The sequence below is a fragment of the Siphateles boraxobius genome, unplaced genomic scaffold (genome assembly GCF_051911475.1).
Source record: "Siphateles boraxobius isolate OS27281-9 unplaced genomic scaffold, OSU_SipBor_1 11, whole genome shotgun sequence".
Classification (NCBI taxonomy): domain Eukaryota; kingdom Metazoa; phylum Chordata; class Actinopteri; order Cypriniformes; family Leuciscidae; genus Siphateles; species Siphateles boraxobius.
The window spans coordinates 12325311-12339644 of record NW_027508711.1 but is presented as its reverse complement, the minus strand read 5'-3'; the positions used below and the strand labels follow the sequence as shown (position 1 = coordinate 12339644).

The 14334-nt window shown below is 37.0% G+C and overlaps 1 protein-coding gene across 1 annotated transcript in view; it reads right to left on the bottom strand.

Annotated features, from left to right (window-relative positions):
- pof1b (POF1B actin binding protein) overlaps positions 1–12955 on the bottom strand; it is a 33156-nt gene extending 20201 nt beyond the window's left edge. Inside the window, exons 1-2 of the mRNA XM_077197019.1 lie at positions 12216–12955; positions 5067–5135 (exon numbers count right to left, since the gene is read on the bottom strand). Of these exons, the coding sequence (XP_077053134.1) occupies positions 5067–5135; positions 12216–12716 (570 nt within the window). The 5' untranslated portion in view covers positions 12717–12955. The remainder of the gene's footprint in view (positions 1–5066; positions 5136–12215) is intronic.
- Between the last annotated feature and the right edge of the window lie 1379 nt (positions 12956–14334).

Below are 14334 nucleotides of genomic sequence, written 5' to 3'. Positions count from 1 at the left end.
AACTAAATCTTATCTAAACTTTTGATAAGCGAGTTCTCAAGAATTATGAGAAGTCACTACTAATCATTACTACTAACCCTGCAACTGTGGGATGTCCTTTCTGCCTTTTGCTTTCCACAATACCTTACTGTGTGCATAAAATAGGTCAATGTGTGAGCCAAAAGCTTCTCTGTTCCGTGTAACAGCAGGTCATTGCTCTGGTCTACAGTGAAAGGAAGGAGGAGCTCGGTTTTCAAACTAAAGTTGTGTCTGACCACAGGAAGCAAGTGGAGAAGGTACAGAGAAACTGAGAGATTTGACATTTGAATGAATGGAGGGACTACAGTTTTTTTTTTTTTTGAAAGATCAGTTCTCTTTGGCTATTGTAAAAAAATATCATTCCAAATTATTCATTAAGTGTTGGAATGTTCTAAATGAAAATAGACTGAAACCCTTTACAAAGAATCTTTCCATGAGACCGTTTTCAAACATTGCAATATTATTTTTCGGTTTACAATCACATGATTTCATGTGGTTCTTCTGGTTCATTTTAAAAGCGAATTTATTTATAGCTATAGTCCGTAGTTTTTCCTCTTTTTTGCCATCTCTGTTCGAAATCTGCAATTGCAGTTATTCGCGGAATTATCAACTTTACGTGGGTTGTGCCTCGGCACGGCACTGCGCGGGTGAATCCAATGTTTTGAGAAGAATGTGCGGCTGTCAGTCGCCGGGCCGGTGTGGATACTGGCATTCGGAATAACAGATTCTACTTTTTGGGAGTATGACCAACATAAGAATTATCTCCGGAAATTGTCATCTGAACAAGTAACATCTACTTTTGTTCTGACCAATTAAGGAAAAAAGCATTGCAGTAAATCACGTTGATTAAATCTAACGATCGCTTATCATATATCCTTCAGATATTATCCTTGTTTTCGCATGTGCCCGGTTGCAGTCTCTTTTTTTCTATAGCCACTCCGAAGTCCAAAGTTGTCACTGGTGATTGTCGTTTGAACCTTTCTGGATCCGCCATCAAATTAATAAATTTAATTATATCAAGTGCTGTGAGGAAAGGCTATAAATCTCCACCTCCAACATCCTCACACACAATATAGCCACTACCCGGGACACCTTGTTTACGTGTACAGACATGACGTAATAACGAAGAGACATGCTCGAACTTCCTGCGGAAATCCACCAGTATCACTGGAATTAAAAACATTATTACAGTCTTACCGTTTTGAATCGAGATAAGGCAACCATATAGTTTTGAACACTGGCTGGTTATGTACTTGCTCAAAAAATTATTTTGGGTAATTTTTAACCCAAAAAAAGTTACAGACTGGAGCTTTAAGGTCTTACCTAGGATTTTTAAATGCCAAATTCAAATGCTCCCATACACACAAGAACTATACATGAAAATGATTAATACAATTTTTACATATTGTAATCCCTCAGAGATGTGGCAAAGAAACATGTTTTTTTGCATTCAATATTCGCTCCAAGTCATTGTTTTGCAAGAGCCAAGCCTAAATCATGATCTTTTCAGAGTAAGCTGTCAAACAGTCAAAAACAAACATAAAACAGTCAAGTAACGAATGTTTAAACTTGGAATTTAACTTGAATTAGACCCTTCAAACTCAAGTCTAAATAATAATGTATAGAATCTTAAATACAAGCCATTTCTAAATATGCTTTTATTAAAGAAAATATGTATAAGGCAAAATTAATTTTAAATATAATTACTAAAAACTTGAAACTTATTAACTATTCCATTGGAGATGGCAGATAATTGATCTGCAAAAGTGCAATATCAAATAAAAGTCAACAAAACAGCTAGCTAAACCCACTACCGTCACAGTCCCCTGTTCAAAGACTCTTATTTTGTTATTCTGTTTGCCTTGATGTTTCTGGATTCATTTTCTGTGCATTTGTTCCTGTTTCCTTTGTTTTCATTGCCGTCTGGTTAGTTTCCTTAATTGCCCTTGTCAGTCGTCATTAGCCTCTTGTCTTCTTGTGTATATAATTAAACACATACCATGTTTCAATCAGTGTTTGTCAATCGTTGTACAATTGTTCTAAACTCTCCCGTAACGTCACTGTTTGGTGTAACTATTGGCTTTTTGTTTGGATAATCCTTGTGTCTGTATGTTCATGGACTAAAAACTGCTTGATAAACAATCCTCACCTCTCCTCGGATAGCATGAATCTGATGCATGAATTCTTCAAAGGAACCAAAGCAAGGTTACAGTTTGAAATAAGATGCTTGCGCACTAAAGCCCACTTTTATATTCATCATTGTGCCTGCATCAGCTCAATGACATCATGTGAAACTCCTCCTAACCAATCTTCAATGCTATCTAACATTACGATACTACAATTTAAGACAACCTAAGTGTGTTGAGTGCAATACGCCTAATCACCCTCCTTTGTCTACGAAACTTAAAGCTTATGATGTGCTCGCAACTCCTGTCCCAGCATGTTTGCAAGCACAACTCTATGCCAGCTCGCTTTAAATCAGTGTTATGTTTTTCAAACTTCAGGATAGGCCACATGAAAGACCGATGATAACTCAACCTTAGCACTAGACCTTCACGTTCAAGGGTTAAAAACTGGCAGTGCCCATAGAGACGGTGTTAAAAATAAAACTGATAGGAACCTGAACAGATAACAACTTACAAGTCAAATTTTTTTTCTTCTGATGCGTAGTACCAAAGTTAATGTTTGAATGAACTATGACCTGCAAATGCGTACAGTGAAAAGACGGTCACAAATGGAGGAAATGTCAGTGAGCAATACGCTGAAAACAACCAAAAATCACTTTATTGAAATAACCCGATTTACCAGTTTACATGCAAATCAATAATTTGGCAATGCAAGTAAACTGCGTTTACAAGACTGTATTAAAAAACAGTTTATTCCCCAGTGGTGACATGTAAACATGTATTTTGCTCAGTATGCAACATACTTCAATATAATTATAGTCATGATAGGATGAAATAGAATTTCTTAACACGATTATAAGGCTGTACAGAGTAATTGCTTTTTGCATACGTGTGGTTTCAGTCGTTTCTATATTTTTCCGTAAATTTAGAATACATTTTATTATGAAATTTTTGGTGAATCGTTGGTGAACAAGATTATGATTAGCAAATATATAAAACAAGCTTACATTATATGTTTTAGTTGAAAATATTAAAAGATATGTGTAAACAATAAAATATACAGAACAAATGCATCCTAGATAGCAACTAAGTCTGGGCCGAGTCTGGCTTAATTCCGGCGCAGTTTATTTTTCACACTCTTGTGTCAAACAGCATTAGGCTGAGCTTTGGCTGGAGTCTGGCCAACCAAAAGAAACAAAAAACAAACTCTATCTGTTCGGCTGAAGCAAAGCGGAAAAAAAAAACCCTAATAACACGTCAGTTATCATGCAGAACGTACATATACAGACGAGTCAGCATATGGTTATCGGGAATATTGTTTTACATGTTCGGAAAAAAAGTACATCCACACGCTCGGGTGAAAGTCTGATAACAATGAGTCCGGGTGCAGGGAAAATGAGGCAGATTACATTCTGTGATCAAATACAATCAACTTGTTGACAAGCTCCACAGCGCCACCTAGTGCATTTAGCTATAACTGGGAGTTTTAGTTTGCGCGCATAGGATTTCACTGAATTTACGGCCAGCAAAAGCAACATATGTAGCAAAATTTGAATAGTATTTTTATTTTTCGAATAATATTTACAGATCGAATATTCGTGCACACCCCTACTTTTTTTACCCAGCCGTCCAATCACAGCAGAAGAGGGGAGGGACAAATACCACACCGATAAACCGCCACATTCGGCTTGTATAACGGCAACAGACGACAAAAACAAGCACTGCAACAGAACAAAATCATTTGAAGCAAGAGCCAAAGCAAATACTTTACATTGTATCGACAATTTATACATAGAAACATGCGAAATCAGATAATAGTTACACTTCCATGGACATTTCGTATCAAAGCAACCAGTCTCAACTGAAAGAAACAGCAAGGCATTTGCAGAAGAGCATCTGGTGTTTTCAGCTGGCTAATAAACACATGGACTAACTGTTTTGTTCAATGCCTTATTTCTCAGTGTTGCAGGAAATTAGTGTGGATGGCATATCTATTCAAATTTCAAGATTATTATTGTTTATCTGTGAATTTTTATTTATAAAAAAAAAAAGAAGCTTTAGAGAATGATATCATATGTTGCCCATACCATATGCTCTTGCTAAGGCTAATTTCAAATCTAGCATTTTATGCATCTCACCTACACACAATTAAAGAAATATATTAGACACTTTTTGCATAATTTGAAATATTGCAACTTGAATGTAAATTACAATTCACTGACACTGCTGTTTTCTTTATACACTAACCTTTGAAAAGAAAAAAAACTGTGTGATCACAGCTCAACTGAATGTTATGTAAAAATAATGTTTTGTCACATAAAATGCTTGGTAAAATATAAAAAGCACACAAGGTGCTTGTTTGGTAGAACACATTTAAGCTCTTCCAGTATATACCCGTCATCTTCTTATCACCTGCAGGCTGGTTGACACCAACAGTTATGATTAAGGGCAACTCCCTCTAACACTTTCCTTGTGTTACAATTATGACTATTGTCGGGCCCAATCTAAATGGGTGTTAACACACTGTCTCCTCTGGGAATTACCGAGTCCATTCTTTCTCTGAGACACACCCTAAACCCTGCAAGTACTGCACTTGTGCTCAACGCATAAATTGTGGTCATATTAGCATGTGCGTGCAACTACACACAAACACACACACACCAAAGCCTGCCTTACAGTAAAGCTTGTTCTCCCAGCACATCTAGCAAGCCAGAGGCATAAACAAACCTAGAGGAAAGCGTGTGTAATACAGTATCGATTGCTCATGTATTCCACGTGAAGGCATTAAAGTCAAGAGGTCAAGGGTAACTTATGGTTAGCACACAAACACACACACCTAATGATTTCATTCAAACAGTATTCAGCCTTAAATGTTAGTTGTTATGTGCCTTTTTGCATACATAGTACATGTTCTTTTATTACCTCAGATGGTTCAGGGCTCTTGACGGGACTGGATAACTGGCTGCAGACAGATGTTTGTCCATTTATGTTCTGAATATAGAAAAGAAAAAACATGAATGAATCAGGCTTCTTGAACATATTTCATCTTGTGCCTTAAAAGTAACAAAAAAAATTAATTGCATTGTGCACAACTTTTTTTCATTAGGTTTTGATGTCTTTATTAAAATTAGATTTAAAAATCTAAAGGTACAAGGGGAAAAGGCTAACTTTATAACTAAATTAACATTAACAAACATTTTAAACTATAAGTTATTATAAGTATAATACAGGCAATATACAGTAAAGATTCATAATTTTGTATGTTTCATTTATTAGTGAGCTAGTTATCACACTTTTTACTCCAGTAAATAAACAAAACTTCGTTGATTACAAAAAACCTATTGAAGGTTTCCACCATTATTTGACGGAAAGAAATTAATGAACATGCACTGAACAATAGCAGGACATGTTAGGATATAAAAGGATGAAATTGTAATTTTAGATTGGAAGACAGAACTCACAGTTAATGATGTTTGAAACCAACATAGAGAAACGTATTTATTTGTGCATACAACTCAAAACCACATAGTTACTAAGAAACAGCATAGCCTACAGTATGTGGCCATTGTCAACTAACCCCTAGTTTCCCTTCTTCACATCAAAACATTAATATCTGAATGCTCATGAATTCAACTTCACTCACTTCACTTATTCTTCTCTTCACTCAGTTCACTTAGAAAGATTATATAAAAATGATAATGTTCTATGTCAATGCAAGTTAAATAACGGTCATGTTTGGTATCAATTAAAATGTCTCAGAGTGACTGGTACAATGGTCTCGTCTCCACAGAAGTAAACCAAAAGGTGTTAAGGGTTAAGAATTTAGAGATTAGATGTGGTCATCCAAATAACCTCCTGTTCCTCGACAAGGTGCAAACCCCCCAGGTTTATAACCCAAGTCAATGCAAATTCCTATTGTAAGTTCATGCCCCACATTGGGCATGCCCCACAAAGAAATGCTGAAAATGGCTCGGCGCGATTTGTAATCGGATCCACCCATAATAAAGCATAATGTATCTATTTTCCTGGGCTCAGGTATGCATTTTTGACTCTTTACTTCAGAGCATTTGATGTTATGTATTGATTATCTTTGAATTGATAGTAATTGGTACAATACATTTACCTGACTAATAATAAATTGTTATATTTAGATTTATTCTGACTCCCTCTGAAATTATTAGCCTTACTCTAGTAGATTACGTTAAGTCCATAATAACACCACAAATCTACATGCTCAGGTTAGTAACGGACTAAAATACAGCTTATGTGGAGCAGAAGAGCACACCGACTGAAGTTTAAGAGATCCGATTAACACATTGACATTAGTCATGTATACTTAAGACTGTGGAGGGTAATAATGCGTTTACCATTTAGAACAACAGTGTGTTAGACCAACCTAAATAGAGTGAGCCTCAACCTTAGCCTGGCAAGCCAGACCCACATCAAGATGTTGGGTCTGGGAACTCACCATTGGCATGCCTCAATCCGAGGGACGGGATTAACGGTGGTCTTTCAGATTCCCTCTGCATACAACAGGATAGCGCTACAACCAACCAGAGCAACGAACGGTTGTGGCTGAGTGAGTCCCATGCATTTTCCCACCAGCGGAGCTAGTTGATATTAAACTTTTGCCATATCCGGTCGCCAAAACTCTGAACACATCTTCCTTTTTTAAGAAGGACTTAAGTGTCGTTCTTTGTTCTTTTCTCAAAGAAAAGCTTAACTCCTCTTAAAGGGATACTCCACTTTTTTTAGAAATAGGCTAATTTTACAACTCCCCCAGAGTTAAACTGTTGAGTTTTACCGTTTTTGAATCCATTCAGCCGATCTCTGGTTCTGGCGGTACCACTTTTAGCACTCATTTTACTCATGGAGATCGGTTGAATGGATTCAAAAACGGTAAAACTCAACAGTTTAACTCTGGGGGAGTTGTAAAATGAGCCTATTTCCCCGAAAAGTGGAGTATCCCTTTAAGTCCTCCAGAGTCGTGGCCAAAGCCGATTCGAAAGACCGCTGTTCGCCCGCAGCAGCGGTCATCTTCTTTTTTTTCAAGTTGCAGGGAATTCACAGAACCGTCACAACTCTGCCGTCATTATGTTAAGCCCGCCCACCAACTCTATACACAATGTGATTGGCCTGACTAGAGTTTGGTTTTTCCAGCTCGAAAGCCAACGGAGAGTTGCTAGACTACACTGGCTAAAAAATTAATTTTGCTGCCGCTAGGGTGCGTCTAGATTTCTAGGCTACCTCAACCTCTGACTATTGTAATATTATTCTAAATAAACTGTATGTGGGAAACCGTGGAATGATTATACAAAGTTAACATTAGAGGGAGTTAAGTTGGTCAGCTTGGTTGGTTCTATGGTAATGGTCATGACCTCTAGTTAGATATAATCTTACCTTAATTATGTGATTTCAGATCTATGGGGACTAAATAATATATTCTAGAATGAGTAAGTAGAGTACGGTCGTCCATCAATAATATTAGTCTCAAAGTGTTATAGGAATCTGGAAGAATGGGTGTAATTTTAATTAAGAGTTGAATAGAATAAATCAAATGCGTAGCTAAACTATTATTTAAATGACCAATTAACAATTGACATTCCAATCTAAATTCGAGGTCGTAATAAAATGGAGTCAGATAAAAGTTTAATTGGAATTTACTTTGCCACGCTGAAAAAAACGAACGAACAGAAACCTTCATCCGTTTATCGGAAACTGTTGTTGGGCCGATTGGGCAGGCCTTACAACCCGAACCGGTTTGCTAATTACATGCAAGTTTTTATAAAGTGGGTTTATATTTACACTTTATATTATGTTACTCTGTATTTACTTGAGTGATTCTAATTGCCTAATTGTACTTGTAGATAGATATTACAGGTGCTGGTCATACAATTAGAATATCATCAAAAAGTTGATTTATTTCAGTAATTCCATTCAAAAAGTGAAATTTGGATATTATATTCATTCATTACACACATACTGATATATTTCAAATGTTTATTTCATTTAATTGTGATGATTAAAACTGACAACTAATGAAAATCCCAAATTCAGTATCCAAAAATTAGAATATTACTTAAGACCAATACAAAAATGGAATGGAATTGAATGGAATTACTGAAATAAATCAACTTTTTGATGATATTCTAATTATATGACCAGCACCTGTAGTAGCTCAAGCACCAAAAGTGCAGGAATCCTATTATATTTGTTCTGATTGATCCGTTTTAGCTAGAACTGCTTGAACCGTAGAACATCATAGGCTCAAATCCTCCCTTTAGGTCACACTATAATAATCAAATTTACATTTTTGCCAATAACTTTGGACCGACCAAATTCTTTGAGACTATACAGGTATAAAGCAGATTAAAAAATTTAACTTTTGTTAAACTTGTCCTAGATAATTGGTTTGATTGTCACACAAATTTGATGATTATCATCTAAGGACTGTCATAACAATATAGAAATAATTTTGATGCGTCAAACCAAAGACATTTTTGGGGGGGTAGCCCATATTTGAAAATCTTAATTTGTTCCTCTATCAGTTCAAGCCTCTGTGGTTAACAAGCTCAAGATATTTTTACGTTGTTTTTTTTTATGCAAATACAAAAGAAAGGCATGAGAGTCGGCTCTTTTTGTCAATTGTAAGTTTTAGTTTAAAATTATTTTAATAAGAAAAGTAGGCTATATTTTTAAATGTTTTACCACTTGCTGGAGCAACTTGATATATAAATCTAGAAGTAATTCATTGAATAATACATTGTTCAAATTTAGTGCGTGAATACGTTGTTTTTGTTGCCGTTTTTGGAGCCTGGGGTGTCTGTAGAGACCACGTTTTTTTACAGTGTGTTCAGGGGACAGGCAGCTAACGGATAGTGCGGAGATGTTTGCTGTATGTGACAAATCCCTCAGTTTGGCAACAGTAGACTGCATTTTACAACACTCACTTATTCGGCTAATTTGGATGTTAAGTTCAGCTTAGGGAGGAACGAAAGCGATCCGTCTAAACGTGGCAGCGCCACAATGATCGTTTTACCTCGACTATCTTGTAATCATAATCGTTGGAAGCCAAAATCAAAAAATGAAAATCAATAGTGATTAATCGCACAGCTCTAATGCTATTATAATCAGATAAGGTAAAATGGTAAGAGCTATTATAACTCACAAAAAAACAATATTGTGAACTAAAATGTGACGCTATGCAAACTAAAACGTAATTCTGAAAAGCCATGTCGATGTTGATTCATATTAGGCTATATTATGGCACTGTCACTTTCCATTTTTCCCAACCAGGGTGCATGGAGACGCATCTAGTGAGAGCAGGGTTGCCGTGTAAAAATCCTTCAAACATTTTTTAATTTGCTAAAATGTGCAGCATTTAACACATCACCACTTTCTAATGATAGCAAAGAACACACACAAATGGATAGTAAAAATGCAAATCATAAGAAAGGTTGGTCTGAATTTCAGTGCAAGATTGCGAGAATTGCGCATCATTTTCATTTTTCAATTGCACTCACATTCAAAATGTGCACATGACCCCGCCTCTCATAAAGTTTGCGAGTGTCAAACACACTTAAAACAAATACACACACACACACACAAAAGATAATGTCACAATGTCTGTCTTGTTGAGTATTCACATAAGCACAATCGTCCTACAGTGAGGAAAATAAGTATTTGAACGCCCTGCTATTTTGCAAGTTCTCCCACTTAGAAATCATGGAGGGGTGTGAAATGGTCATCGTAGGTGTATGTCCACTGTGAGAGACATAATCTAAAAAAAAATATCCAGAGATCACAATGTATGATTTTTTTTAACTATTTATTTGTATGATACAGCTGCAAATAAGTATTTGAACACCTGAGAAAATCAATGTTAATATTTGGTACAGTAGCCTTTGTTTGCAATTACAGAGGTCAAACGTTTCCTGTAGTTTTTTTTTTACCAGGTTTGCACACACTGCAGGAGGGATTTTGGCCCACTCCTCCACACAGATCTTCTCTAGATCAGTCAGGTTTCTGGGCTGTCGCTGAGAAACACAGAGTTTGAGCTCCCTCCAAAGATTCTCTATTGGGTTTAGGTCTGGAGACTGGCTAGGCCACGCCAGAACCTTGATATGCTTCTTACAGAGCCACTCCTTGGTTATCCTGGCTGTGTGCTTCGGGTCATTGTCATGTTGGAAGACCCAGCCTCGACCCATCTTCAATGCTCTAACTGAGGGAAGGAGGTTGTTCCCCAAAATCTCGCAATTAATGGCCCCGGTCATCCTCTCCTTAATACAGTGCAGTCGCCCTGTCCCATGTGCAGAAAAACGCCCCCAAAGCATGATGCTACCACCCCCATGCTTCACAGTAGGGAAGGTGTTCTTGGGATGGTACTCATCATTCTTCTTCCTCCAAACACGGCATGTGGAATTATGACCAAAAAGTTCTATTTTGGTCTCATCTGACCACATGACTTTCTCCCATGTGGAGAAGTCCTCTGGATCATCCAAATGGTCAATGGCAAACTTAAGACGGGACTTGACATGTAATGGTTTAAGCAGGGGAACCTTCCGTGCCATGCATGATTTCAAACCATGACGGTTTAGTGTATAACCAACAGGTCCCAGCTCTCTTTAGGTCATTGACCAGCTCCTCCCATGTAGTTCTGGGCTGATTTCTCACCTTTCTTAGGATCATGGAGACCCCACGAGGTGAGATCTTGCATGGAGCCCCAGTCCGAGGGAGATTGACAGTGATGTTTAGCTTCTTCCATTTTCTAATGATTGCTCCAAACAGTGGACCTTTTTTCACCAAGCTGCTTGGCATTTTACCCTTAGACCTTTCCAGCCTTGTGGAGGTGTACAATTTTGTCTCTAGTGTTTTGGACAGCTCTTTGGTCTTGGCCATGTTAGTAGTTGGATTCTTACTGATTGTATGGGGTGGACAGGTGTCTTTATGCAGCTTACGACCTCAAACAGGTGCATATAATTTAGGATAATAAATGGAGTGGAGGTGGACATTTTAAAGGCAGACTAACAGGTCTTTGAGGGTCAGAATTCTAGCTGATGGACAGGTGTTCAAATACTTATTTGCAGCTGTATCATACAAATAAATAGTTAAAAAAATCATTTACTGTGATTTCTGGATATTTTTTTTAGATTATGTCTCTCACAGTGGACATGCACCTACGATGACCATTTCAGACCCCTCCATGATTTCCAAGTGGGAGAACTTGCAAAATAGCAGGGTGTTCAAATACTTATTTTCCTCACTGTAAGTGAATGTAAACAGTTCAGAAAGAAAGCACGTGTATACTGGATACATGCGTCAGGTCTTAAAGGGAAAGCATCTTTATTCTGTTGTTTTTATTTGTTCTTATTTTATTGCAAACTGTTTACTTGGCATTTTTTCAATCAAACTATCTTGTGCTGTTGACACAAAATTAGCCCATTGTAAAAACACTCACTCAATGAGTAAACATTTAGGTGAGATGGTTAATAATAGCCAAACAGAGCAATATTTATTTTATATAAACGCCTACATTGAAATCTGTCATCACATAAAGTGATCTCTTCAGAAGAAATTTATTGCATAGGCTTTTAATGGATGGACAAAAATTTGAAAATATTAAAAAATATCTAGATGACAGTACAGCGCATCTTTCCCGTGGTATCGAAAATGGTTTTGAATATGGACACTTTTCAAGTTACTGTATCGAGGTTAGAAATTCCAGTATGGGTGCCAAAGTTATTGAAAAATGTCAAGGGGTACCGTGACAAAAAAAAATCTAATCTAAATCTGCATTAGCACATTCATGTTAAATTTCAATTTCTGATCTTAGGGGGTGCTAAAGAAACCTAAAACTTTTGAACTATGTGCTGTTGCTGACATGACACGACAGCATCAGCAGCATCTTTTGTCAATTTTGGTCATTTCTCCACATTTTTCCAAACTACCTGGACGCCAATATAGCTACATTGAGTATACAATAAAGTGGTTAATGATATTAGCTATTTAGATACTAACGTTACTGTGTCTGTGAAGCAAAAGGAAAAGTTAGAAGCATAAGTAAACACTCACAACTTGACTGTAGTCGGTCTCGTCGACGCTGCTGACGCTCATGGGCTGAACGTTCTGGACGTACACTTGTTGCATGACGCGCGGCGCCTGACTCAGGTACACGTACGACTCTGCGGGCCGCTGCTGCTGCACGGGCACCAGGTAACGTGCGCCCCCGTACATCACGTTCCCCTCCATTTGGCTGTTAATGTACTGGATCGGCTGTAGTTGAGACCCAGCGAAGTTCACCGTTCGGAAGGTCGTTCCTTCGTTTATGCCAACAGGAGAGGCTTGCTGCAGTTGAGATCCAGCGAGGGTTAGCGTGCGGTGAGTCGTCGAACCGTCACTTATCCCGACATGAGAGGTTTGCTGTTGTTGTGATCCAGCGTGCGTTACCGTGCGGTATGTTGTCGAACCGTCGTTTATCCCGACAGGAGTGGATGTCAAGACAGTCTGTGTGCTCGGTTCTGCGACGGTCACGGTTCTCACTGTCCTCACGCTTTGGGAGTATGGTAGAGTCATTTCTGCGGTTGTGTAAGTCCAGATAATTAAAAAAGAATTATCATTGATATGAAAGAGAATATGAATGTGTTTGAAGTTTGCGAAGCCCGTGTGCCGCTGACCGACTCCTGAAGTCTCTCTCCAGTAATGTTGTATAAATGAGAAGAGGCGTGTTTTCTTATTCACTCCTCCCTAAGCTCAAATATCTGAGAGGAGCAACAGGGAGGTCCACCTGTACACGGTGGAAAAGGAATTGGCACATTTATTAAAGGGATAGTTCACACAAAAATGAAAATTCCGTCATCATTTACTCACCCTCAAGTTGTCCCAAACCTGTATAAGTTTCGTTCTTCTGCTAAACACAAAAGATATTTTGAAGAATGTTATTGGTAGCCAGACAGTTGACGGTAGCAATTTACTTGCACAGTAGGAAAAAAACATACTCGAAGACGTCGAATTGCTAATGTTACCGTGAACTGTCTGGTTACCAACATTCTTCAAAATATCTTCTTTTGTGTTTAGCATAAGAAAGAAACTCATACAGGTTTAGAACAATTTAGGGTGAGTAAATGGTGACAGACGTTTACATTTTAGGGTGAACTACCCATTTAATGGTATCCTACAAGATGTAACTAAATTTAAAAGACAATTTATTTTAGGACAATAATGTTACTCAGACAATGCTTTCTGTGCTATAAAGTTAGCTTTGCAAATTTTATATCCACATATGTAAGTTCACCAACATTTTTCCTTGCTTTTTTATTTTAAAAGTCAATTTTTTAAATAAAATCATTTGTTTAATAAGTCATTAGAAAAACTTCAGTTTGCAATGTCTTTAATTTGTATACTGTAACTGATTAATTCATTTCTTGCTCTCATTTTCTTTCTCTTCTTTTCCTCCTTCCTTATTTTATTCCGTCACTAGCAAATTAACTCATTTTAATTCTCTGTATTCTGATGACTGGGTGTATTCTTACATTTTGTAATGATGTAATAATTGTCTGTATTTTTTGAAAAAAGTTTTTTTTTTTTGATATAGCCTATCTAATAATTTCAGTCACACAATAAAAAGATTTCCGGGTTCAACAAATTATTCTACCCAGTAAATAATTGTTACATTAAATTGTAAACTTGCAGTTTTTGCTACCAGTATAACACCCAATTGCTTCTTTTGTCATCAATTTGAAGAAACAATATTCACTTATTTTAGAACTGTATTTATTGCAATTTGTTTTGGTTTGACTTTTCAAACATAGAAAGGAATTTATCCCCAAACTTTTATATGTGCTCTTTGGTGAAACTAGACCCTTTTCATGTTTAACTTATTACGATTTCTTGCAATATTTTATATCCATGAATATAAAATTTTCAAAGAAAATACCTTTGAATTATACCGATTGTACGCTAATAACATGCGATTTATCCTTGCTGAACTTGGCATGTAGGTGTAAGTCTGATGGTTAAAGATCTGGGCAGGTATCCAAACTGTTCAACCCCTTGGCATGGAGGTGCAATGTTTCTTCCATGCCTGATTGCAACACTATGATGATCTCATAATATCATTAAAAAAATGCATCACACTTTTTTTTAAATCAAATTACTCTTACCTATAGGCTAAGCTGCATTAAAAACTCATTCG